Source organism: Leptosomus discolor, chromosome 4, assembly GCF_034619465.1.
Source record: "Leptosomus discolor isolate bLepDis1 chromosome 4, bLepDis1.hap2, whole genome shotgun sequence".
NCBI classification, from domain to species: domain Eukaryota; kingdom Metazoa; phylum Chordata; class Aves; order Leptosomiformes; family Leptosomidae; genus Leptosomus; species Leptosomus discolor.
Genome location: NC_141394.1, coordinates 35955034 through 35981156, shown reverse-complemented (window position 1 = coordinate 35981156; position 26123 = coordinate 35955034). Strand labels below are relative to the sequence as shown.

Here is a 26123-nt window from a genome sequence, read left to right as displayed (position 1 = left end):
ATCCTCATGGATCTTACTTCTGTCTTCCTAGAGAAGCAGATCCTCATATGCTATCTTCCTCACCATCTCACATTTCTTGCTGAAACTGTTTCATCTTGTGTAAATGAATTGCTGCTTTTTATAGGGGAAATAAGAAGGAAAATATTCTTCAGCCTCAGTGTTCTAGGATAATCAGGCGGGTTACTATTTGAACATAGATTTTCATGTTTCATATATAACACAGTCTTTAGAACAAGCAAGTGCAACTAGCCACAGATGCACAAACTCACTCTAGCCATCTGTGAGCAGCATTCAGTGTGTCAGCATCCTCATTGCATCAGGCCCTGGGGTTAGAAGAATTAAGAGAATGACCAGAGCTTGAGGGCCTATTAGCTTCCTGGCATTAGGAGTTACTGGTTTTATGAATCTCCACTAACAGAAATGTGTATAGAAGATTTGGGACACTTATGAGGTTAGAAAGCAGCACTTGAGATAAAGTAGTGAGGTTCCCATAAAGCTTAAAACACTGGACTCGTAAGTCACTTTTGGATCTTCCAAAGAAAGGGCATCATCTCTGTTTCTAAGGATGGAACACTAATCTTTGCATACCGAGACTAAAGGTTTCAGTAGTTCTGTATTGCTCAGTGATTTTGTTATTCACTGTGAGAAATACTTTAAAGGTGCTTATATGAGATGGTCTATTATATGACCAGATTGCCTCAACTTCTAGAGTGAATTTGAAGTTCTTTCCAAATGCTAAATCCGGAAAAATCACAGCTACAAAACAGAACATAATGGTTAAGTAGAACATTGATTGGCATACTATGACTAGCTAAGACAGACCAAAGGTACATAAAATGACAATTATAAGTGACAGCTGGAATATTTATCTGGCATTAGCACTTACATTTGTCATAGTGAGGTGCCACATTATTGTTATACAACTTTATGCAAGATCAAACTTCTATTCTCAATTCTGAAAGAGACTTGATTTTTCAAATTAAGTGAGAGGGTTACAGCTCTGTTCTTGAATGCGATTGGAGATGTTATCTTAGCTCTGCTGAGCATATTGGCACTTGTGTCTTGCCTAAACCTCACTGTGATTCAGTAACCAGACAACCCTGTGACAGAAATCCGTGACAACCCAATATAGTAGTCTGTCCAACACACAGTGGTGTTAACACAAAGCACATCTGATGGTGAGTTTCAATTAAATACCCAGTCAAGGAGATTGAGTTCATAGTGCTTACATTTTCACAAAACATTGTAGCAAGAGCAGTCGCTCTGAAGTATGAGATCGAAGTTGTAAAGCCTCCTCAGTCAGAAGAAATTCAAATTCACATTTTAACAAAGAGAAGGCCATCAGAAAAAGGTTGTATGGAGACTCTGCTTTCCCATCCTGAAGATGGGAAACCCATGGTAAATTGAATATTTACATGACAGAAGAGAGAACACAGAGAACATGACAACAGCCTGTTGATGAGAATGCTCCCTGTAGTAGCAAGAGTCATGGACTCAAATCCTGATTTCTCATGTCTTTCGCTGAATTTTACTGGGGAGAAATAGTAGGATGGGCATCTAGCTTGAGGGTTGAATCATGAAACCTGCAGAGACAGGCACCTTACTTCAGTCTGCAGGAAAATTGTGAAGTCTTCTTTGGCCAACCTAAGTATGTGCTGTCATCAGCTGGATGATTTCCTGTGCTCCTCAGTGCACGACTGTGTATTCCTACAGTCTGCCTTGTGTTGGTATCAGCAGCTGGGCGGCTGTACAGTAAAAACAGAACAGCTTGCTTACTCATGCTCTGAAAAATGAAGATTAGCTTTCAGCCAGACCAGGAAGCTGATTCATTTTGTGGAGCTGCACAATCACCAAAATCAATTGCTTAACAGAAGAGACAATGCATACTGGAGGATATGGGTAGCACCACTCCTTTTAGGGCAGCAAAATCTTTATCCAGCTGAAATCATACTCCAGAGATGGGCAAAGCTTTAAACATAACCTTGTCTCCAGCACTTCACTGTTACCTAATTGTTCTCTGTTCGGTATAGTTGCTTTTTGTGGATTTTATTACCACTGCTGTGACTATGAGCCTAGCAGCTCAGTTCACAGGAGTGAAGATGGTATTATGTACACAGCTGAGGGCTTTGATGCGTAGTCCCACAAACAGCTGCAGTCAAATTGTCCTGGAGCTGTTTGTACTGCTCATTGATCAGAAGTTAGGAACTCCACAACAGAGACAGTGGAATGGGGAGCAGGCATCTGCTATTCTCAGTGCAAAGTGCACACGGAGGTCAGTGAGGTTAAACTGCTGGATTTGGCACGAAGCTGCCTGGGTGAATGCATACGCTTTAGTCTGCCAGTCCTGGTACAGGAACAGTAACCTCCAGCAAAGAGATACAGGGGGCAGGGAGAAGTAGCACCGCGGAAATCAGGTAAAGGCCATTAACACCCTTAAGCCCATGTGGCAAAGTGATGTCACCCCCCAAAGACCCACTTTGTGGGGCTAGCACTTTCACTAAGCAGGAACAAAAATTGTCATACCTCTTGTTGAGATGCGAGATCACAGGACTTTTCATGTTGACAGATTCATAAGAATGGGTATAGATTGAATTTAAACAGTTAGTTTGTTAACACTGTGGCTACTCCAATGTAATTTATTTTCTACTTTAAAACATACAAATTAGTCTTCAGCAACCAAATTAGCAAAGACATTTGTCTGCATGTGAATTAACTTGTTCATAACACTTTTTACATTCATTTTTTCATCTATAATGCTTTACTTCATCTATTACTGTAAATCCTTCAGAAAAAAAAATCTTACATAAATAAAGAACGCAACACAAGTAGGAAACGGTCAGTTCTATGTTGCTCCTCAATGCTCAGGAAAAGTGCTGCAGATAAAAATACTAATTTATGGGAAGTTTCAGTTCCTTTATACTTCTTCATGTATTAGCCCGCCAACCCAACCTGCATCCTCGCAGACGATCTATGATAATTTGCCTCTGAATTTTTCTCATAACAATGAATACCCAGGAGTAGTATTAAGCTAGCAGCACAACCATTTTTATTTTCAAATAGCTTATCACATTGTATTTAATAAATAACCACATACACCATCAAGCATCTACTTATGAACAACAAGCATTCATGACCTTGCCAAGTATAATCCTAAATCTGCAGTACTGTGATACTGGAATCTGCTGTGATACTGTCTCTCAGTTTGAGTAACACCTCCCTCAGCCCTCAAAAATGGAATTCCTGTAGCCAGCATTTAACTAACTCACTAACTCACTATTAGTTAATTCAGGACAACACAGTATTATCTATTAATTTTTGTATTTAAAAATACAAAAACCAACTCCCACCTTAATTCCCACCTCACCGCAATAAAGGTAGACAGTAGGCTTCTCAAACATCAAGAAAAATTACTAACTTCTTGAGGAATTACATCACCTTTAAGAAGTCTTCACATCCAGAACTTGGATACTCCCCGCCACACACTACTTGGCAAAATAATAACACAAGACAGTCTACATCACGCATGAAGCAAACTTCAGAAAGAAAATTAACCAACAGTTAAATCCTGATGGGTATAGTTAGAGTATGTCAAGAAAGCTGTTATAATGACACAGGTCTGCTGACAGCAACAAGAAAGCAAATTACCATGGAGAAGACATTTATAAAACAACAAACTACACATCTGAAGAAAAGGTATAAAGTACCATTACTGGCAGGAGAACAGGAAAAAAAAAACCCTACCAATATTCTTCTGATTTCAGAGGTGGGAGGTAGGAAAAGGAGCATGTCTATACAGAGAAGGCAGCTTTAGACAGACCAGAAAGAACTTCAGAAATGTCTGTAGTTTGTAGCAAGTATAAGCAATACATCTACTTGGTTTAGAGGTGATTTTGTGAAGTTTTTGTGAAATGGATTCAGCATTGATACCAGCCCTTAGCAAAAGTCATCCTAAAACCTACTTTAAGCCTCAGATTAAATTACTTCTGCATGGGGCAGGAGTGAGGGACAGGAAGGGGTGCAGGAGAATTTGGGTGACAAGAAAAAACAACTTGCCTAAAAAACTTATTTTTCCTGAAAAGCTGAAGAGAATCCAATTTGTCAAGTTCCTGTGCAACAACAGAGAACCTATACAGCAATTTAAATGAAGGCTATGAGGAAAATTAATGAGGTAACATAGCCTGTGGAAGTTAACATGAAGGCAAACATTCTTCAGACTTTCAAACAACAAAACATCCAGATTCTAAAATTCTGTGAGAGAAATCATGTAGTTTATATTTCCCATTTAAGTTTTGCAAGTACAAGCTGATCTAATATTATGGTTGCTTAATATATTATGAAATACTACTGTAACATGTGTCTATATGTAAATATGTAATTTAATTTCTTTTACAAGAAATTAATCAGTAGGGGAAATTTACAAAAAATCTGTCAGTATTTGACAAGCTCATCTGTGACTGAGACCATATATATTTGTGAATTCAAGTACTAACCCTTCAACAGAGAAGTATCGTAAAAGGTTTTGATCTTGTAACAACAAAAACCTAAAGTGCCAAAGTCAGAGTATCACAGTGCATTTTTCCTCTTCAGTTACCCTGACATCCTACAAAGGCTAAATACAGTCTGCAAATGCAGTTGGAAGATCAGATTTAAGCGGACACTCTTTCACAAAAAGCCTTTCTCCTGTTAGGAGGGTTAGGTTCTGCAACAATCTCTGTATGCTTTTCTTGGAAAAGTAACAACTTCAGGTTCTTCCCATCTGTACATAAGAATATTCAAATAAACCAAGGCCACTGGATTTCTTGCTAAATTGAATTTCTTACTCCTTAGGATCTTTAAATGAGAAATGCTAAGAAAGCAGAAATATAAAATGCAACCCCACTTCACAACTACATTCAAGTGGCAGAGCTCACCACTTTTATATTTTACACCACACCAGCAATCAAAAATAATAATTTAGCAACAAACAGAATTAGAGCTGAAACGCATTTCTGAAGCTGCCTGGAAAGTATGCGAAACCTTCCTGTTCTTCTAACACATAAAAGTTTTTGCCACACAGACCTCCGAAATCACCATTTCTAACCAATAAAAAACCCTGACATGTACAATGCAATTGTTTTTTTTTAAGCTCTACCTGGGAAAAGTATAATCAGAAACTTTAAAAGATTTTGCCCTATTCTATTAGAAAAAAAAAAGTCACCAGTAACAGGAATTCCCTGAATAACTGGCACACTTTGAAGTTGCTATTGCTTTTATTTCACAGACCACCACCTGACACTGTAAACTTAGCTAATCAGACCAGGAGAGCACTGCACCAGCAAGTGTATTTACCTACGTTGATTCCATCTGTCGGGGGGGGGGGGTGGGGTGGGGGTGGGGTGGGGGTGGGAAAGAAGAAAATGAAAACACAACTAATACTGTTAAATGCACAAACATCTAAAAATGTTTGCTGCCTGACTCAGCAGCTTAAACAATGACACCAAAACTACACACAAAATCCAGAGATTCTGCCACATCTGCTCCGTGGACATTTCAGTAATGTTTGTAAGTGCTGTAAATTTAATGGAACTTTCACGAATGAATGAAGAGACCGCCCAGTGAGAACATCTGTAGTTCAGTGGTTAATGTATAACATACCCATTATAGTAAATTTAACTGCATCACTGATGTGTTGTCACCCACACAGACTACAGATAATAGCACTGAAATCCTACACGTGTTCTCTGTTTCAAAATAAGGATGAAGAGAGTTGTTGAGTTACAACAGTCACATAACTAAACCCAAACAACAAATGCTAATAGAAGAACTTAAGTTAAAAAGCGAACAGCACCACTGTTGTTTTTACCCTGTGAAAAGACAATAGATTCACTCCAGTTTATATAGTATTACTTGTAAATTCCATCTGAAAGACCAACCTTGAATTCTCTGAAACTCTGAATTATTCCTGATTGAGGCAGACAAAAGGACATATTTCAGTGGTAACCTACAAATGGTGAAATGACAAGGAAGTTTTCTTCAGTAAGTGCATAGAAAATTTTGTCACAGTTCATACAGATTACTTTATTAAAGAACAATTCAGTGCTGTGCAAAAACAGGGCAGTTTGCTTTATTAGTCACACCATTGAGCTAAGATTCTTATCGTGTCTACATTAGATGAAGCGATAATTTGGGAAGATTTAGAAACAGAAAAAAGTAGGGTAGCTAGAAGTTAATAAACTTAAAACATAGTTAGACTTAAAGCCCCACAACTTTACAGACAGGATGCATCAACTGTACCACTAACTTGCAAATACTCTTATTCTGTGTAGGTTTTTTCTGCTTTTTGTAGTAAAAGGTGGATAGTAAGAACTTAAACCCACAGAATTGCTTGAAATCAGAAACAGTAAGATTCTGGGGGTTTGTTGTGTTTTTTGTTTTTTTTTTTTTTTTTTTTTTTTTTTGCAACCCCAGCAGAAACAGTCATGGAATTTTTGCTTACTTTTGGCAAGGGTTTGTACATGTAAAAATATTTCTTAAAAAAACTCACGTGTCTGCTAAGCATAAGAGAACAGCACTACAACCTTTAAAGAAACATTTTAAAGACAAAATATTAAGCACATTATTTTTTAAATTCAGAATTCTATCCATAACATCAGAATGGTACATTTATAAATACTGTAATTAATATACTCTTAATTTGACAGTGTATTAAAAATAGTTTACACAAACTAATCCTCTCTATTATAACTAATTTAGCATCACAAAGCAACCTACATTATTAAACCACATGTATTAATACACATCTCATGGAGACAAGTAATTTTGTTCTCACATACCAATGAGCTGACTATGCAGTCACAGTTAAGACTGTAACAGTGCTCTTGGGTACACTGTTACAGAGCACTCACGATCTTTCAACATGGGCACTCAATCTCGTACAGTAGCTAGCACAGGGTGGCATAAGCACACTAGAAAGCAAGCCATGGATGTTCCCAGCCTCTTTCCAAAATGAATCCTGGTGGATTCAGCTGCAGTGGTTTGAGATGTTACCACTCAGCTGCCAGTACTGAATCTTCTACATTCACAATCCACAGTGCTATCTTCAAAGTAACAATCATTGGGATTTTATTCACCTATCGGTGCTTGATTGCCCGAGTTAACTGAAGACACAGCAGCCGTGGCAGAAGGGTTGTAGGTAGGACAGGTAGAAAACTTATCTTGAACGACTACAGGTACATTCGGTAAGAGCTCCTTTGATGAGAGTTGCTTGTGGTCTGCAGTGAACTCTGCAGTGAACTCTGCGCTATAAGATGCTCTAAGAATCTAGTGGCAGAAGTGATTCCTCCAAATAAATGACTTTGTTGATGAAGTTCAACACAGGCCATTAAACATGGTTATTCCAGTTTGAATGGTTTTTTCCAGCTTTTAAAGATACCAACTCAGAATGTAAGGCACAGTACACAAGCATCTAAACAACCTTACTTATAAATGACACATTAAGGTGTGCTTTTATTACTCAATTATTTTATTCAAGTAGACAAAGATAATTAAAGTGTTTATGACAAGACATGCTCATTTTACTCACTCCCCCCTTTTAACTTTTCCTAGCTCAAGTTTAGCAAAGATTCAAATGATCAGTAAGCCACCAAGTTGAGAAAACAATCAAAACAGATCTTCAAATACCTATGGAACAATCTTCAAGATGCTGAAGTTCTATGACAAACACATCCTGATATCTCTAGACACAGAAACTGACAAAACCAGCTTTGTTAGCTGTAGGTAACTGTCATGCTCTAGGTATTCAACTGTTCCTTTGCAGGGGTAAATGGGCTACAGGGAAGGGCAAGCACACAGTCACACCAGTGACTGACAAGGAAGTCACTGTGATTAAGATTCATAACTTAACTTCCGCTACAAAAAAAAAAAAGTGACAGGAAGATTTCCACCCATCTTCACACCCAGAGTCAACGCAATACTCCATGAAGGCTTGCACTGCCAGGGATGTTTGGATATCCTCCCTATTCAAACATTCTCAGCTGTTGTGAAACAAGTTAGAAACATCCACAAGGAGACGCTCCTTATCTCTTAATTAAAGCTCTGAAATCTTCTCCGCTACTCTTCAACCCCCTTTTTCCTGGCTTGCCGGCATTTGCATGCAATTTTCTTTTCAAGAGAAAAGAAAACCTGGACTACATCTTAGAAAGGCAATTAAATAGTCTCAAAATAAGTCTCACATGTAGAAGCAGAGCCCCTCCCAGGGCTCTCTTTATTCCAGATTTCTGCCAAGTATGCTTTTAAATGGCAAAGTGAAAATCCAGTTCAATGTTTACTATTCATCACTTTTGGCTACTTATGAAAACGGGCAGACTAAAAGAACCATTGGACACTTGGTCTCTTTGCACACATATGACCACTTGTCCACTTTACGAACTCTCTTTGAAAGATTTTTTACTTTCCCCAAAAAGCAGGTGATACTTGGCATTACTTGGAAGTACATACACAACAGATAACTTTTTGGTATTTAGAACCACAGTTTGATTGTCAGGTTCACAAAAGTTTAAGAATTGAGTTGGGATGCCTATTAAACACCTATTAAATTCACGACTTAAGTCACTCAGTAGTGAAGCACATCAATTTCAACCATTTCACTTAGATGCAGATTTTTAAAGAGAGGAATTGCCTATGCTAACTGTGAAAGTGTCAGCACTAACTATAATTTTGCAACTATGCTCTCTTCCCTGAAAGTACACAGTCAGGTTTTTAAACCATGCTCTATATTATAGTACCAGTCTACAATCATATAAAAATAAATTACCAAGATAATTAGATTAGGAAACTACAGATTACGCTCAGCTGCACTACAGAAAGCCATAATGAAGTAGAAGATATTGAAAATAAGGCACCATCAACATACCTTTGTATTTGTTCACATAGTTATGAAACAATGAAAGTGAACAACCTTTTTAACCAGTAACACCTGGGTAACCTTAGCACTTTCCTCCTCTTAGTTTAGACATCAATAGGACAGAAAGAATTAAATGCAATCTACTACTTGCTCAGTTGGCTGGCTTAGCAAAGGGCTAGAAACCATGAAGTGAAACTGAGTGAATCCTGGAATTTTATTACATGCAGCACCTAGGAAAGAAAGAAAGAAAGGAGGTGTAATTTGCTGCATTTAGTATTAGCGTCTTTGTCATTGTACTTTATCATCTAAAGACCCACTTACTAATTCTACTACAATGATGTCATTATTCTTTTACAATCTGTTTAACCCAAGACATCTTGAAAGCATTTAATTTTTAAGTAAATATGCAGTGCTACTGACTGCTGTAGTGCAATTAATGCCCTTATAATACAATTCAAAACAGTAACGTAAGGAAAATCTCTCTTTCAATCCTGATTAACTTAATGAGTTCCTCCAACACTAATCTCTTAAACACAGAACTGTGGGAAATAAGAGATCAAAGAACAGCAATAAGCAGTCTAACTAAATAAGCCATGTTGATTAGCAAATTGTACTTCCTACTGATCTAAGAGTTTGCTAATGAGATGCCTGGCACAATGACTGATCTTGGGTTGCTTTGAAGCTATGTTTAATAGTCACATTCCCTGCCTTATGCCGTATCTAGGGGAGGCAAAGCATTCTTTTTTAAAACCTTCAGATTAATCATACACAGTCCAGGAAAACACATGAAGTTGTAAATATTTTTGATTTTTATACTAAGACTTGCATAAACTTTGTGAAAGTCTAAGACATCAAAATGCAGAGGAAAAATTAAAATATCTCAAGTCCACACTAGGACACAGTTGCCCTGCTAACCAGCAGTTGATATTATGAATGGCCAGTATTGCTGCAGTGTTCAAAGAATAACTAAAGACTTCTGCTTTAAAATCCACCTTCGGTTTTGTACTTCTGTGACCTAGTCAGGGTCAACAAACTTCATCTGTTATGCAAAATACATACCATAACTTCCAGTTGTATTGGCACATATAACAGCACCAAAGAACTTTGGAGCATACTTCTGGATTCTGGAAATAACTTTCTGACAGGCAACTGCTGGGTCTGTTCCCATCCTCATATACTCCACAGCTTGATAACTACAAAAACCAACCCCACACCCAGACAGTTAGCCATACTCAGGTTATGTATTCTAAAATACCATTGAGACATTGTGACCTCTTTGAATAATGAGAACATACGATAAATAATCTTTAGCCATACTTCATATTGGCAATTATTACTCAAGTTCTACATAAAAGTAACTTGAAACAGGACTAAAAGGGGCTGCAAGATGTCATCTATACCATCTATCACTCTAAGGCAGGACTGAACCTGGGATAACTCTCCAATCATTTGCAGTAGAAGAGGCTAAGCAACAGGTCAGTTAAAGAACTGCAAAGAAGCAGTTACGAGACAGTGGCTTTTATTTTTCATTGCATGACTAAGTTTGACACTAAAATTTATTACTAGTTTTCAAAAAGGACAATGTCAAGATAATTTTTTGAAGAAATCAGTAACGTAATATTGGAGGTCAGTTAAATTATTGATTTCAGTAAGCATTAAAAAAATCTTTCATAAAAAACTTTTTTCTGAAAACCTCAAAATTAACACATTGTCTTTACTTTGTGAATACGAAGGTGTGCTGGTTTTGGCTGGGGTAGAATTAATTTTCTTCATAATCGCTAGTATGGGGCTTTGCTTTGGATTTGTGCTGGAAACAGGGCTGGTAACACAGGAATGTTTTAGTTATTGCTGAGCAGGGCTTATACAGTGTCAAGACCTTTTCTGCTCCTTATGCCACTGCACCAGTGAGTGGGCTGAGGGTGGACAAGAAGTTGGGAGGGGACACAGCCAGGACAGCTGACCCCAACTGACCACAGGGATATCCCACACCATATGACATCACAATCAGCAATAAAAGCTGCAGGGGAAAAGGAGGAAGCAAGTGGGAACATTCAGAGTCATGCCACTTGTCTTCTCAGGTAACTGCTACGTGTGATGGAGCCCTGCTTTCCTGGAGATGGCTGAACACCCGCCCGTCGATGTGAAGTGGTGAATTAATTCCTTGTTTTGCTTTGCTTGCATGTGAGGCTTTTGCTTTACTTATTAAACTGTCTTTATCTTAAACCACAAGTTTTCTCACTTTTACTCTTCCTTATTCTCTCCCTCATCCCACCAGAGGAGGGGCGAGTGAGCAAGTGGCTGTGTGGGAATTAGTTGCCTGCTGGGGTTAAACCACGTCAGAAAGTACAATGTTTTGATCAAGACTTTGGGGCACTTTCAAATTTTTTGCAAGCCAATTAAAAAAAAAAATCTTAACTCTAAATAGAAGAGCAATCAAAATGAGCTTCCTTTGTATCTACAGTATCATTAGATAAGTGACTATATGGGCACTGCTTGAGATGAATCAGTTGCATTTCCAAAATACTCTGAGGCAAAAAAACCCTCCTTTTGTTGTTGTTTTCATTTAGAACCTGAAGATTAAAAGATAAGGCATAATACGACTTATAAGCAAAGAACACTAGATTTTGTTTTGATGAAAGATACAAATACCAAGACCAACTCTTGTTACACTAAGACTCATCTACAGATAGCATTAACTATAGATGTTAGCAAAGTACCGCAGAAGAGAACTTTCCTGCATTTTTAGACTCCCTATTATCTTTGATTTATTCTAACCATCAAATAGGTTCAAGTTATCTGAAGATAATTACCTGAACATAAAACTGTATTTCACAGGGGTCCCTTCACTAACCAAAAACTCAGTAGATACTACTATCTGAAAGAAGTTGAACAGAAAATATCAGCAATTTTGCCATTTATTTGACACTTCCTTCACTTCTGGCAGGTCATCTCTAGTCTTTGTTTTCATGTGGGACTATCTAAATAAATGGAACTAGGAAAGATCTGTATCTACAAGGAACCTGTGATTAACCATCTAGTCTGAGGTGTTTTCTAAAACCTATTGGTGCTAACACAAAATGTTTTAAGCATTACATCCAAATCCTTCAGGCTGAACTGTAATGTAAGGTTTTACTGATTAACCTCATAGTGGAATTCAACTCGCTACTACTGTTGGTATCTGATACTTCAGGATAATTCCTGAAGTTGTCAATTGCCTTTTGTTTCAAGACTGGCTTGTAACAGCTTGAACCTCATTGAGGACATCTGTAAATATGCAACAGCTAGTAGGCATTCATAACTGCCAGAGTTTCAGAAAACGCACCTGAGTAGTATGAAGGCCACTGCTATATATTCCTTCAAGCATCAGTGCCCATTATGTTCCATAACTCACTCCTGCTGAGACCGACCCACAAGAATGACTGTCAAGACTCAATGATGAACATCAGATTTTACACAGGCTATGCAACTGCAACTACAGCACTAAAACACCTCTTCCAGTTTCAAATTAGATACAATTACATAGGATTGTTACAGTAACACCTCCCCACCCTCCCAAATTAATCCCAGACTCGTCCCTCATCCTTTCTACAATTTATAACACTTATTTCCCACACAACAAAACACTTTTGAGGAGAAAGCTCATCAGTTCTGTTAAAAAACATGCAGGTTGGGAACATACTCATTACCTGCTGCCTGTTTGCTCACAGCTTGGCAGTATTAAGGGGATCTGTCATCAAGATATTTAAGAAGTCACTGTTTTTAAGACAGATCATAAGGATGATTGAATTCTGCTACTGTTCTTTACCCTTCCAGTCCTTCCTTTACTCCCACTTCAGCAGCCAGTAAGTGAGGCTGTCTTTTTAATCAATTACTTCATTTGATGAGTCCACATTTTGCTACAGAAAACTAGCAAAGTCTGCCCTAAGGACATACCTGGGCAAGAAGCGCATCATGATGTCACCATCCCCAGTGGCTGCAGCTCCTCCGGCTGTACTATCCGCATAGGATCCTGCTCCAGCTATTGGAGAATCACCTACACGGCTGTAGTGAAAAACAGAAAAAAAAAAGAAAAAAAAAAACCAAAACCAAAACAAAACGTGGAAACTACAGAAAACTGTAATTTACTAATTCCAGTGGGATTGCATTGATGTAATAGCTCTTGGCCTGATATTGGCAAGTTCTTAGGACTTAGGCACGCTTTTAATTTTGTCAATCTTACTGCCTCCAGCTGGGTTAGTGTTAAACTCACAGGAGAACAGATCTGGTAAAGAGGTCACTGCTGCAGTTGGAAGTCTTGTCTTAAAACTACTGATAAAAGTGATCTGTGATAACCTGACTGACCCGAGGCTTAACCCACCTCCAACGCACAACTGTTTGTTATTATACTGACTATCATTAGGGCAGTAAGGTTTAGCCAGTGGGCAACAGTAAGTAGCCGGGGACATTAGTATGCTCAATAACTTGTTGCTAAATCCAGAAATTGTCCAACTTGGTTGACACACAAGATTCCTAACTGGGTAGAAAAAATATCTCAGAGACAAAATACAGGCCTGTGGCTCTGATTCTATGTAAATTGCTTTGGAGGCTGTGCACCTCTACAGAATGTTCATTCATCCCTGGTGCCTTGCCTTACAAGTTGCCTCACAACTGTACCAGTTGTTTGTGTCTCTGTATGGTGAATTAAGTGAGCTGAAAACCAAGCATTCCCTCAAATACACATAAATCATCTTGCAACTGAATCAGTTTCTCAGTGTTAGGATTTACAGAAATAAGCAAGGCCATTTTGTGATCATCGCAATCTAAAACATATAACCTTTAGATCAGCTTAACATAGGAAATGAGATAGGGAAAAAAAGATTTTTTTTTTTTTTTTGGTAAAAACAAAGATACTAACCCTGGAATTTTGTGGGCTGCACCATTAGTAGACGTCCCAGAAGCAACAGTTCCGCTCCCACCAATTACAACCATACCTAAAATTTCCAATAGGGATGAAACATATTCAGAAACACTCCTAACAGATTTGTTAAATTGGCACTATGGTTATCAAACAGAACCATGATACCCAGACTATCCAAATTACTGATATCCTGAAACACAGAAAAATCATAGTCTTAAAGAAAAAAAAGTTCTTTGTAAAACACATTTGGAAACCTTTTGGAGGTATTAGAAGAGCTCAGAATGGAATCTAGAACAGTGAGTGTCACACTGTTCAGAGCTGTCTGCTACCGCTGCCCAAGCAGCCATTATCTTCTGATATAAATTCACACCTATGTTAACCAGTACCTGGTGTCATCACATCCTGCACTGGTACCATCAGGACAACAAAGTCTGGAAATTATAAATGGTGCTTGAGTGAGACTGAAAAAAAAGTCAGACTGAACTTAAATTTGGCAGAAGGTGAAACACTGCCTACCGAAGTAACAAGAATTACATGACATGCAGTGAAATGTGTGGATGAGCCTACTCCTTGCTAATTTTTTGCTGATAAGGAAGCCACAGCCCCATTAGCTTAGATTGGCACTTGGAACAGGATTTGAGATTAGCTGCTTCTCCATAAAGCAAGACTTCATCTCTTTAAGAGAGGGTAGAAATTGCTGCTGACATCAAACTCTACTACAAAGTGAAAGCCAAGAAGCAGAATTCAAATTCTCTGATCTCACTAAGCAATACCTCCTTCTCCTAGAAAAGTTTCCTAACCAGTAGAAGCTAAAAGCAGAGACGTACTGACTCTACGAAAAGACTGGAAGGGCATCAGTCCCTACCAAGTTCCCAAACGCATTCTGAATAAAGACTCTTCTCAAAATGTGTTAGACAAGGAGACATTTCATACATAAAAACCATGGAGCAGGGGAACCTGAAGTACAAATATAAGGGTCATCATTTACTACAACACAGTTTAGGACTACTTAATGACCCTTCAATTCCTGAACCGTATTTAGCAATTCCCCTCTCATCCTGACACTCCACAGTTAACTGAGTTTTCTAGAACATTTCAAAGACTGCATATCCCAGTAAAGAAAGCTAGCTACCAACTTAAGAATTTGATAGGTTGCCTGGCTCCTGTAGAACATTAATTGGTTATTAGTAGGGTGGACGAGAAGCAAAGAAGAAAGATTCATACTTGAAACAACTTGTTAATTCTTGGTATCGCAAATACTGTCAGACAAAAAGTTCTGAACTGAGAAAAATCCAGATTAAAACAAAAATGTAAGTTTCAAAACTACAAAGTATAAAGCTTTGAAAGACATGAATCTAACTGCTCCAGTCCTTTGTCTGATCTGCTCATTAATCAGCTTATAGGCTTAGTAATTAACAGTCCTCAATCAGTAAACTCTTAGAAGTCTTCAGGGACTACTACTCCTAACCTGTTTTATGCATAGCAGTTTCTGTAGAAATTTATTGATTTAGTCAAAAGTCAGAAGAGAAGGAAAATGAAACTAAGCTTTATTTTATAAGTTTAAGGACTGTTTGACAAACACTGTTTTTAGTTGGCAACAGGACTAACCGTTTACTCATTTCTTTCACCACTGCAAAGCCTTTTAAGTTGGTCTGACAGCTACACGGGAGACTTGACCTAAGTTAACCACAATTGAGATAAAAATAATTATTTTTAACCTTGATCAGTTTTCTAAGCATCCATAGCTGCCCAAGCAATTACGCCAAGATATCCAAGGGAAGAGCAGTAGGGCAATGAATACATAGCTAAGGGCAAAAAATGAAGCAAGCAGCCAGTGCACTAGAAGAAACTCCCCCCCCCCCCAAAATCCTACTTTCAGGCAGTCCATCCTAACACATAAGTAACCCAATCTTGAAAACACTATAAACAGGAAATAATGCCTATATGGAACACCGTTCTTTAAACTCAGTATGATTTAATCTGCAAGGGAATGAGGGATTAAAAAAAAAAAAAGCGGAGTCATTATAGGTTGTTACCAATAGTATCATGATTATGAACGCTTCTTTGTGAGATGGTCTGTTCTTCTTTATAAGTTACTTTTTCAGGCCGTTTGTATGGTCCACAGGATTTTGAAGAGTCTGGTACCACATTCTGTAATTATTTTGTTATTTGCATGAATAATATATTATGCTTCATTACATATAAACTTAAAAATACTACAATCAATAGTTACAATCTACTACACATGTATCAAATGCCCAATACCTAAATTACACAACCGTACTGAAATACTGCAAGTTGTTTCACTTAAAGAATAAAGACTGACTTCAGGTAAAAAGTTTTTCCTTCTAGAAAGTTATGTTGTTCAAATTAAAGATCCTCTTTAGCTCAATAGACTAGTAAAAAAAAAAAAACGCTAATTCTTCAGCAAAATAAGAAAGTTTTCAATAAAAAAACCCAACCAGATGAACTGAGCTTGTTTTACTAATGTCAAGTCAAAATATTACATCAAGTCAGTATCACAGTCAAGATATTTTCTCAACCGAAAACCGGAATACATATTGAATTAAAACGGTTCAGCAATGCAGCATTTCATATCCAAGAAACAACGTACAGTGTACAAACATGCAGAAATCTGCAACACCAATCCCAAACCAACACCAATCCCAAACAAAAAAGCCTCAACACAATAGGCAAGTTTAACATGGACAGCTACACTAATCTGATGTGTTCACATGTCTGCATAAAGCCACTCTATTTAAGGACCTTAACTGCTACAGTAAGATATTCTTTCAGAAATTTATATATGCATCAAGAAACACATGCACTACTTTGTTCAGTTTGAAAAGTCCTGCTTAAATTTAGAGCTAAAACAAACAAACAAATTCCCCCATCAGATGCTACTGCAGAAACGTCAAAACCAGCAGGATTTAAGAAATAAGAGCTAGACACATACTCTTCCCGAGTCTACCAAATGCTTGGTAACTCCAAGTTTGTTCTGTTCAATACACAAATCTTTTTTTTTTCTTCACATGTAAAGCACAACTTCAACATAAGCTGAAAGGAAGAGATAATGTTGTGTTACTGACTTTCTAACCCCCCACTTCACCACCACTGCACTGTACCTTCCAGTAGTTTGGCTGACAGCTTTCATTGAGCCACTTCGAATACTCCGAAAGAGAATTTTGGGTAGTTAAATCTTCATATGGAAACCCCATTCTTACAGCAAACAGGGAGGCTTTAAAAGCAACAATAAAACCAAAACCATTAATTTATTCACATTTTTATATATTTTACGATAATGCATTCATGTAATCTCATCTAGAAATCAAGAAATCCTATATTCTCCATGGAGATGAGAAATAGTTCTTCAGAGGCCAGCATCAGCCATTATAGTGATGTACAATTGCAGTAACAAACTCTCCTTTTACTGGCAATATCAAATTTCCGCAATTCACTGAAACTATGTTAACATATGCAGGTTTAACATTGAAAGAGAAACAAATTCAACTCTGTAAATCAACTGGACACAAATACCTGGCGCAAGAGTGACCTGAGCTGTGTCTCAAATATTTAAATAAGCGATACAAATTAACAGTGTATTTTCCTTAAAAAGCTAGTCTTTTATGAAATGAAAGTAACAGTGTCACAACATCTGCCACTAAACCACTGACATTTGCAGAAATCAATCCACCAGCTTACATCATATTACACTTTTCCCTTGCAGCTTTAAAAGTGACTGCTTCCCTCTTCAGCATGTGTCAAAGGAGCAAAAGAAATACCAACACAAGCAATGGAAGAATGCTGCACTTCTAAAAACAGCTTTTATAGTTAGGGAAAAGGGAAAAGAAGAAACAGAACTGTTCTCTCATCTTTTAGTTGTAGATACCTTTGATATTACCTAGTAACAGACATTGCTGCTAGATTCAGATGCTTGAATAATTTGTATTACCAATCCTTGATAATAATGTCACTATAAGACACAGCTGAACAAGCTTCTCTAGTCCAAGAATTAAGAAAAACCTTCAATTATTTCTAGACAGCTTTTCTGTGTTTTTCTCAAAAACTGACACAATTAAAGTCTCTGCACTCAGAGGGTAAGAAAACTGACAGCTTCAATCAAATAGATATTTATTTTCCCATTTCTAGAGCAAACAGGCAGGGGTTTTTTGTTGGTTTTCCTTTTTGTTTGTTTTGGTTTTAAGGCAAAACTGTGCTTGTCCATGTTTGTCAGTCATTATTTCATGAATTTTGAAGCCTTGTTTCTATTTCAGGAAGCAGAGTTGCTCCTTTTTACTCCCTGAACTTTTAACTTGGATTATTGGTCTAAGTATTGCTAGGACAAAAAGGGAAAAGGTCAGGCACACTGCGATTATGAAACAGTCCTATTTGTTAGAGACAAACCTGAAAATTTCTCGGCAGATGACAAACAAAATAATTCTTTTTCTCCTCACAATTTTGCACTGAATGTCCCTCACCAGACTCAGTTCTACATTAGTATATATGGCCTCTGTTGCTAGTTTTTCAAGACCTGTCCTAAAGAAATTAGACAATGAATGGAGAAAGAAGTTCTTTTAACAGTGCAAAAACTGATCAGTGTTGTTATCTCTATCCGTTCAACAAAAGCTACATTAAGGACAAGAAGTAGGAAGCAGGGAACTACAGGTTGGTCAGCCTCACCTCGTTCACCGAGACGACGATGAAACAACTAACCCTGGAAACCATTTCTGAGCACATGAAGGACAAGAAGGTGACTGGGAGTAGTCAGCATGGCTTCACAAAAGGGAACTAATGCTTGGTCACCCCGATAACCTTCTACGCTGAAACAACTGGTTTGGTAAATGAGGGGAGAGCAGTGGATATCGTCTGCCTTGACTTCTCTAAGGCTTTTGACACTGTCTCCTCTAAGATCCTGAAAGAGAAGCTGATGAAGTATTGGATGCATGAGCAGACAGTGACATGGACTGAAAACTGGCTGAAGGGCTTAGCTCAGAGTGTGGTGATCCATGGTAGGAAGTCCAGTGGCAGCCAGTAACTAGCCGTATACCACTGGGGTCAATTTTGGGTCCATTAACGTTCAATATCTTCATTAATATCTTGATGATGGGGCAGAGTGTATGTACCCTCAGCAAATTTTGTAGATAATACAAAACCGGGAGGAGAGGCTGAAGCACCAGGGGTTTATGCTGGCATCCAGAGTTATCTCAACAGGCTGGAGAAATATGCTGATAAGGACCTCATACAGGGCAACAAAGAGAAGTGCAATGTCCCACACCTGGGGAGGAACAACCCCATGCACCAGTACATGCTACGGCCACCTAGGGGGAAAGCAGCTCAGCAGGAAAAGACTTGGTTCCAGCGGGCAGCAAGCTGAACACCAGCCAACAATGTGCCCTTGCAGCAAAGGCAGCTAACAGGGCAGGCTGAGCTCCAGCATTAGGAGAAGTGCTGCCAGCAGGTCGAGGGAGGTGATCCTTCCCTTCTACTCAACACTGACAACACCACACCTGGAGTAATGTGTCCAATTCTGGGCTCACCACCACAAGGGAGACATGGACATACTGGAGAGAGTCCGGCGAAGGGCCACAAAGATGACTAAGGCACTGGAGCATCTCTCCTATGAGGGAAGGTTGAGAGAGCTGGGACTGTTCAGCCTGGAGAAGAGCAGGCTCGGGGGGGATATCTCATCAATGTATATAAATACCTGAAGAGCAAATGTAAAGAGGACAGAGCCAGGCCCATTCCAGCGGTGCCTGGAGACAGGACGAGAGGCAGCAGGCACAAACTGAAACATAGGAGGTTCCCTCTGAACAGCAAAAAAGGCTTCTACACCCTGAGGGTGACCAAATTGCTCAGAGGTTATGGAGTCCCCCTCCTTGGAGATATTCAAAAGCTGTCTAGACATCGTCCTGGGCAACTGGATCTAGGGGCCTCTGCTTGAGCAGGTGGGTATGACCAGAAGACCTGCCAACCTCAATCATTCTGTGATTCTGTAATACCACCTCTTCCTTAAGTTCTCTGTGAACCATAGAGATTTAAATTACCTAAACTTTAATTTTTTGAGTCAAAATAAGCAGAAATGTGAGGACTATTCAGGTGTCATATCACAGATTCCATCGATGTTTTAATCTGAAAAACAAAACTGAAACTGAAAACAAAAGTGTCATGTTACTTTCATTAAAACTTTACTGCCAGGAACAATGTACTAGTTGCACACTTAAAAATGATCAACTAAACAGAATCAGTGCATGCCTCGGCTTGCGTCCTCTTCTCTGGTGTCAACCACTCGTAGAAATGAAATTTCAGGAGGCAGGAAGACTTTCCTGGATTATACCACTAAACTTACTCAAATAAAAGTGCAGTTTAGTTACTGGGAAAAAAATAAGGAATAACCTCAGCAATTTTGCATCTTGAATAAAAAAACATGAAGAGTATAAGTGTTTATATGAAAAGGTTTTATTATTTTAGCTAGCTTTTCTGGTGAAAATGTAAATACTTTTCTTTAGAAAAGCAACTCATTTCTCTCGCATGCTGATTTGAAGGTTTAAATGTATTCTTCTGAAGCTATAGCTTTTTCTCTTTATCAATCTTCACCTCGTAGTGAAGTTTATCCAAGTTTAGTTTCCTTTATCCATGTTCTTATTTCCACAGAAAATACATTCCTTCACAAGAAATACTGTTCTTCCTCAATTTCTCCACTGCTTTGATTCATTCACTAACATTTATGACCATCTCCAATTTTTACTCAGATATAACAGTTTCAAACTGAAAGAGGGGAGATTTAGATTAGATATTAGGAAGAAATTCCTTACTGTGAGGGTGGTGAGACACTGGAACAGGTTGCCCAGAGAAGCTGTGGCTGCCCCCTCCCTGGCAGTGTTCAAGGCCAGGTTGGATGGGGCTTTGAGCAACCTGGTCTGGTGGGAGGTGTCCCTGCCCATGGCAGGGGGGCTAGAACTAGATGGTCTTTAAGGTCCCTTCCAACCCAAACCATTTTATGATTCTATATCTTCAGCTTTTGTGTCTTTCTTTTGCCACTGCTGATAGACCATGGCTTCTAAGGAAGTTCTCACTGACAGTAAGGACTCAGCTTAACAGCCTTGTCCACATGACCCCATTATGCAAAAAGCCATCTTCTTATGCTGGAAAATATATTTTAAATCAGCACTTTAATTCTTCTGTTCCTTTATCTTCCTTATCTTTTCTGCTCAATTCTACTAAAAGTTAAAAATATTTTGGTACCTACCAATGACAGGGAAAGGAGTATTATGATCATTTCTTCCTCCTCTATTTAACACCTGTCCAATTTCTTTTTCAGCATCACCTGTGAAATATCTCTTACCAAAACCATTTGTAACCTAATCACAGCCAACTGCTCAAATTAAATAGAATCTGCAAATCTACCTCTCTTTTTCAGACCTTCTGTCAAACACTGTCCTCACCTTCCTCTACTCCTTATTTTAGTCCATGAAAAAACCTGCTGTTGCCCTTATTTCTCTATCATTCTGTACACATTAATTCATTCAAGAATCTTATCTTTTCTTATCAATTTCAAAGCACTTGACTCACCCTTAACACTCAGATGTCAATTTCCACACTTATCTACACATTTCTTTGAGCACACACATACATTTTAAAAGTCCTTAACTGTGAGCCAAGTAACTTTCCACTCATTACTCATATACCTCCCTGGAATGTACATCTCTCTTGAAAGCAGTATTATTCTAACAGCAGCATCTCATATTTTAAAAGCTCAACTATCCCTTGAGTTTGCTGTTGCTCTTTAGGCATGCCTAGGAGTACAGTCCCTAATGTAATTTTTTAAATTCAAATTCTCACCAATATTTTTAAACTATGAAATATACTAATCGTGCTCAATATGTACTAGAATAGTAGAATATAACTGCAGTGTCTACTACTTCTGTCATACCTTAGAAAAAGTTACCCCATGGTTTTAAATGAAATATTTACATCTAACAGCTTCTATAGTACCTTTCATATTAGTGATATTATCAAAGGCTTGGGATTACAAGTTAATATTTGCAGTTAAATTAGTGGAAAGACCATAAAATTGTGTTTTTCTTGTCATGTGCAAATAATGGAATAAAACCTAATTCATACACATGGAATAAGAGAATAAACGCTTCTGAACTATTTGACTAGATTCATCTGATTGTCAGGGAATCTCTTCACCTATATTACCAAGATTAATATGTGACAATTTTAACAGGAAGCATTTTAAGAAGAGAGTATGACTTGGAAACAGTAAAAGGAATAGTTACCTGACTCTCCCACTAATAATGTATGTTTAGTGTATTCAATGACCTTTCGTGCTACACCAATGGCATTTTTTATGTGCCTGAGATCTGCAACTGCCCCAACTTCCATAGAGTTGCTGAAAACAAAAAATATTTTAAACTTATTAAAAATATGACAATAATTGTACATTTTTTATCAGACAAAACCTGTTCTCATCTAAATTAGAAAGCTTTCTCCTTTAACATATTGCTTTAATTGTTCTATGCCATAGACAGATGGCATCACACTAGTAGGGAAAAACTTCATACATACATTGTTTCCTTTCACAGGCACTAGGATGTTGCTCAAGTAACCATAACTCGATCCACAGTAACGTTTTCAGTAGAGTAGCTATTTTGTTACATAAACTCATAACACAAAGCAAACATTTGCAGCTACTTTTTAATCAGGACAGCTTTAAATGGTAAATAAAGTATAGAAGACAACTGCTCCAGAAGTGAAATATTTACTGAATGAATCTAAAGGGAGAGCTTACAATGCTACAAGCCATCTGCTTTGCAACTGCTGTATCTAGAGCAGGATTACTGCACCACATGTAAAGACTCAATAACAAACGTGCTCAGCTACTCTTCCACCAATTAGATATTTTTCCTAGTTCCACAAGTTAACACAACTTGTCCCACAGTCATCCCTAAACCAACAAGATCTCTGTAACAACCCTTACACTGAAGTGTGCTAAAAATTACAGGGATCCCTCTTTTCTCCATGCAGTTTTCTTACCCATCCATAATCATTGCATCCAGTGTTGTTTCTCCACTTTCATCTGGGCTTCCTCCATATCCCACGCTCCCATCACATTGGTCAATCTCACACTGACCACAGCCTCTCTCAACCGCATCCAGCTCGGAACCTCCCGATTGTAATACTCTCCAAGCTGTAGTAAACACAAATAATTAAATGTCACCAGTGAAGTCTCCACTACTGCTTTAAAGAATGTCGTAAAGACGGGCACGATGAAAACACACTATGTAAGTGGATAAAAAAATTACACTATAAGTTATAGGTGAAATAAAGTCAAAATATAATTATATTCAAAAGAATGTAAAGCATTACTCTTCTAAATATTGTTTCTCTTACATATCTGATTAGTGCTTCTGATGAGAAATGAAGATTTTTTTTCTGACTGCAAAGGTATTATTTACCAACAATCATCACAACTTCTATATAATTACAAAAAAAAAAAAAAAAAGGAAAGAGAAGTTATAACAAGCAGCCCTCAAAAGCTTCATGTGAGAATACTAAGTGTCCAGCTGCAGAATAAAAATATTTAAACCTACATCAGTAACTACATAAGAACAAAAAGAAAGTGGAAACAATATAAACAATATAAAAAGTTTCAGTCTCCACCTTCTTCTGTTCAACCTTTAGTCTTCTATTCTTTAGGATCTAGCTCATGGTACAATTTCATAAGACATTACGGACGTGCCAAACGACATGACTTGAATAAACGGTGCCTGAAGGTTTTGCACATGTGAAATTTCACAAGGTCAGACCTCAGGCAAGATTTTCCAAGATGCGTGAGCTTGCTGTTACTGAGTTGGAATCCTGCTTCTTCCTCCTTGTGCTGGCTCTGGTGCTCCGTGACATGCCAGACCCAGCACACGGGAGGCAGCAGAAGCACACAGTCCAACTCTTTTTGCCAGAACTATTACACCACCTCAACCATCGCAAAAAGCCTCATCTTGATAAATGTGGCATGAAACCACCTGCACCAAAGAAAAGGTAAGACTTAATACCCAACATCCATCTATAGTAAAGACTACGAACTTCAGTGTGAGAAGCACTGCTTCCATTCCTATTACCTTTATTACTGTGATTAGCCTTAACACAGGCTTCCAAAAGGTACAAAAGCAAGGGCCTTGCAGTTTTCATGACCATATTTCACTTCTGACCTATACAAGGCTTTATAGGTAACCCATTTCACTAGCAAGCCTTCCCTAACAAGGGGTTATTTACAACTCAGCTATGCTAAGATAGCCTATGAGTCTTTTAAAATCACTATCCACAACTACTTTATGTTGCCATAGGAAAAACCTGTTTTGACTGTCAATAACACACGACTAAACAACACAGAGCTCCAAAAAGAATATTCAGAGCTTTCTAAATCTTTGAGGGCAAGAATCTCAGCAGCGCACCACTAAAAACAAGTCACCACTGCAAACAGCCACAAGAGTGTAAGCCACGTTATTAGCGAAAGAATGTTTTTAATCTAGTTTTTCCACAGCTCATAACCTCTTTAGGCCCTTTCCCAGCCCGCAGACTCCCTGCCGGCACCGGGTTCGCTCCGAGCCGTGGCGGAGCAGAGCAGGCAGGAGGGAACCCGGGCCCGCGGCAGCCCCAGCCCTTCAACGGAAGCAGGGTCACAGCCCGCTACTTATTGCCATACAGAACCGCGGGCACGCCTAGAAGACTTATTTTAAGCCAAGACCCAAAGCCCTCCCCGCGGCCCCTCAGCAGGAGGAATACCGAGCGAGCGGTACACCACTACCCGGTACGGTACGGTACTGTACTGCATGTACGGTACTGCCCGGCCCGCCCTGGCCCGGCCCCCCGCCGGGGCACCTGTCTCTGCGGCCTTCCTAAACGCCCAGGTGTTGATGACTACGGGCAGGGCGGCGGCTGAGGCGGCGCCCGCCAGCTGCAACACGACGAGCAGGAGAGGCGCGACCGCCATACACCACCGGCCCCCGCCGAGTCCCGCCGCCATCACCACCCAGCCCTGCCGCCACCAATCAGGCGGCGGCGGAGGCGCATGCGCACATGGCCCAGCCGCGGCGGAGCGATACGGCTGCGGGCCGTTGAGGGCGGCGGCGCAGGGCGCGGCCAGCCCCGGAGGAGCGATGCGGCCCCGGCGGCGTGTGAGTGCTGCCGCGTCAGCAGAGGGCGGGGCCCCCTCTCGGCCTCCTGAGGAGCGTGTTTGTGGCGGGGAAAAGCCTCAATGCCTCCCAGCGAAGGCCACGGCCCACAGCAGGTTAAAATACAGTTTGTATTTGTTGTTATGGCCGGCTGCGCGTTGAGGCCAGCCTCCTCGCATGGAGGTCAGGGTCCCTCCGTGAAACCCGTGGTGCGGGAGTGTCGGGGAAGAGCTGCGGTGGTGGGTCCCAGTAGGGACTTCAAGTGCACTAGATAAAAGTGTGTTTGAAAGCCACCTTCACCATATGCATGTGGGATTCACATGGGGCATCTTTACGTGTCGCCTTGTTAACGCTCAATGTTTTTGTCAAAGGTGCCTTAATGGCACAGAGATGTTTCTGCCAGGGGATCGGTTTGGGATCTACTGTAGCGAAGAGCTTGTGCAAGAATTTGTAAAAAGCCTTGCTTTATAGAGATCATAAAATGTATAAGAAGTAATTTCTTAATTCTGCCCCTGCCATTGAAGCTTTTCATTATAAGCCATTAGCAATCATTTAAAGCCATTTGACACGTTGCCATGGTAGTCTTGGCTGTTGTCAGGTCCGTAGGCTCACCTGCTGTCAGTGTAATGCACCAATTTGTGTTCAGGGCTGATGATGTCCAAGAAGTTGCTGATCATCAACCAGGTATTATTTCTGAAAAACGTGAAAAAAGGTGTGTTCTGCTTCTACCGGCAGAAGTTGATATAAAATATGATTTTTTTTTTTACTTTTTCAGGTCATTCTCATTAATCCTTTCCAATATTTTCATGAGCCAGCAGTGTGCCCAGGTGGCCAAGAAGAGCAACAGCATCCTGGCCTGTATCAGCAATGGTGTGGCCAGCAGGAGCAGGGAAGTGCTTGTGCCCCTGTACTCAGCACTGGTGAGGCCGCCCCTCGAATACTGTGTGCAGCTTTGGGCCCCTCACTGCAAGAAGGACATTGAGGTGCTGGAGCGTGTCCAGAGAAGGACAACGAAGCTGATGAAGGGTCTCGAGAGCAACCCTTATGAGGAGCGTCTGAGGGGACTGGGGTGATTTAGCTTGGAGAAGAGGAGGCTGAGGGGAGACCTTATCGCTCTCTTCAACTACCTGAAAGGAGGTTGTAGTGAGGTGGGGGTCGGTCTCTTCTCCCA

At 39.4% G+C, this 26123-nt stretch overlaps 1 protein-coding gene across 1 annotated transcript; it reads right to left on the bottom strand.

Annotated features, from left to right (window-relative positions):
• Nucleotides 1-8962: 8962 nt before the first annotated feature.
• On the bottom strand, nt 8963-24804 carry AGA (aspartylglucosaminidase). The gene is made up of 9 exons (XM_009957720.2): nt 24660-24804; nt 22818-22971; nt 22061-22173; nt 16904-17016; nt 15815-15929; nt 13776-13851; nt 12815-12922; nt 9941-10074; nt 8963-9111 (listed from the first exon to the last, which is right to left on the bottom strand). Exons 1-9 carry the CDS (start codon nt 24802-24804, stop codon nt 9011-9013), a joined length of 1059 nt encoding a protein of 352 aa, XP_009956022.2. The 3' UTR covers nt 8963-9010.
• Between the last annotated feature and the right edge of the window lie 1319 nt (nt 24805-26123).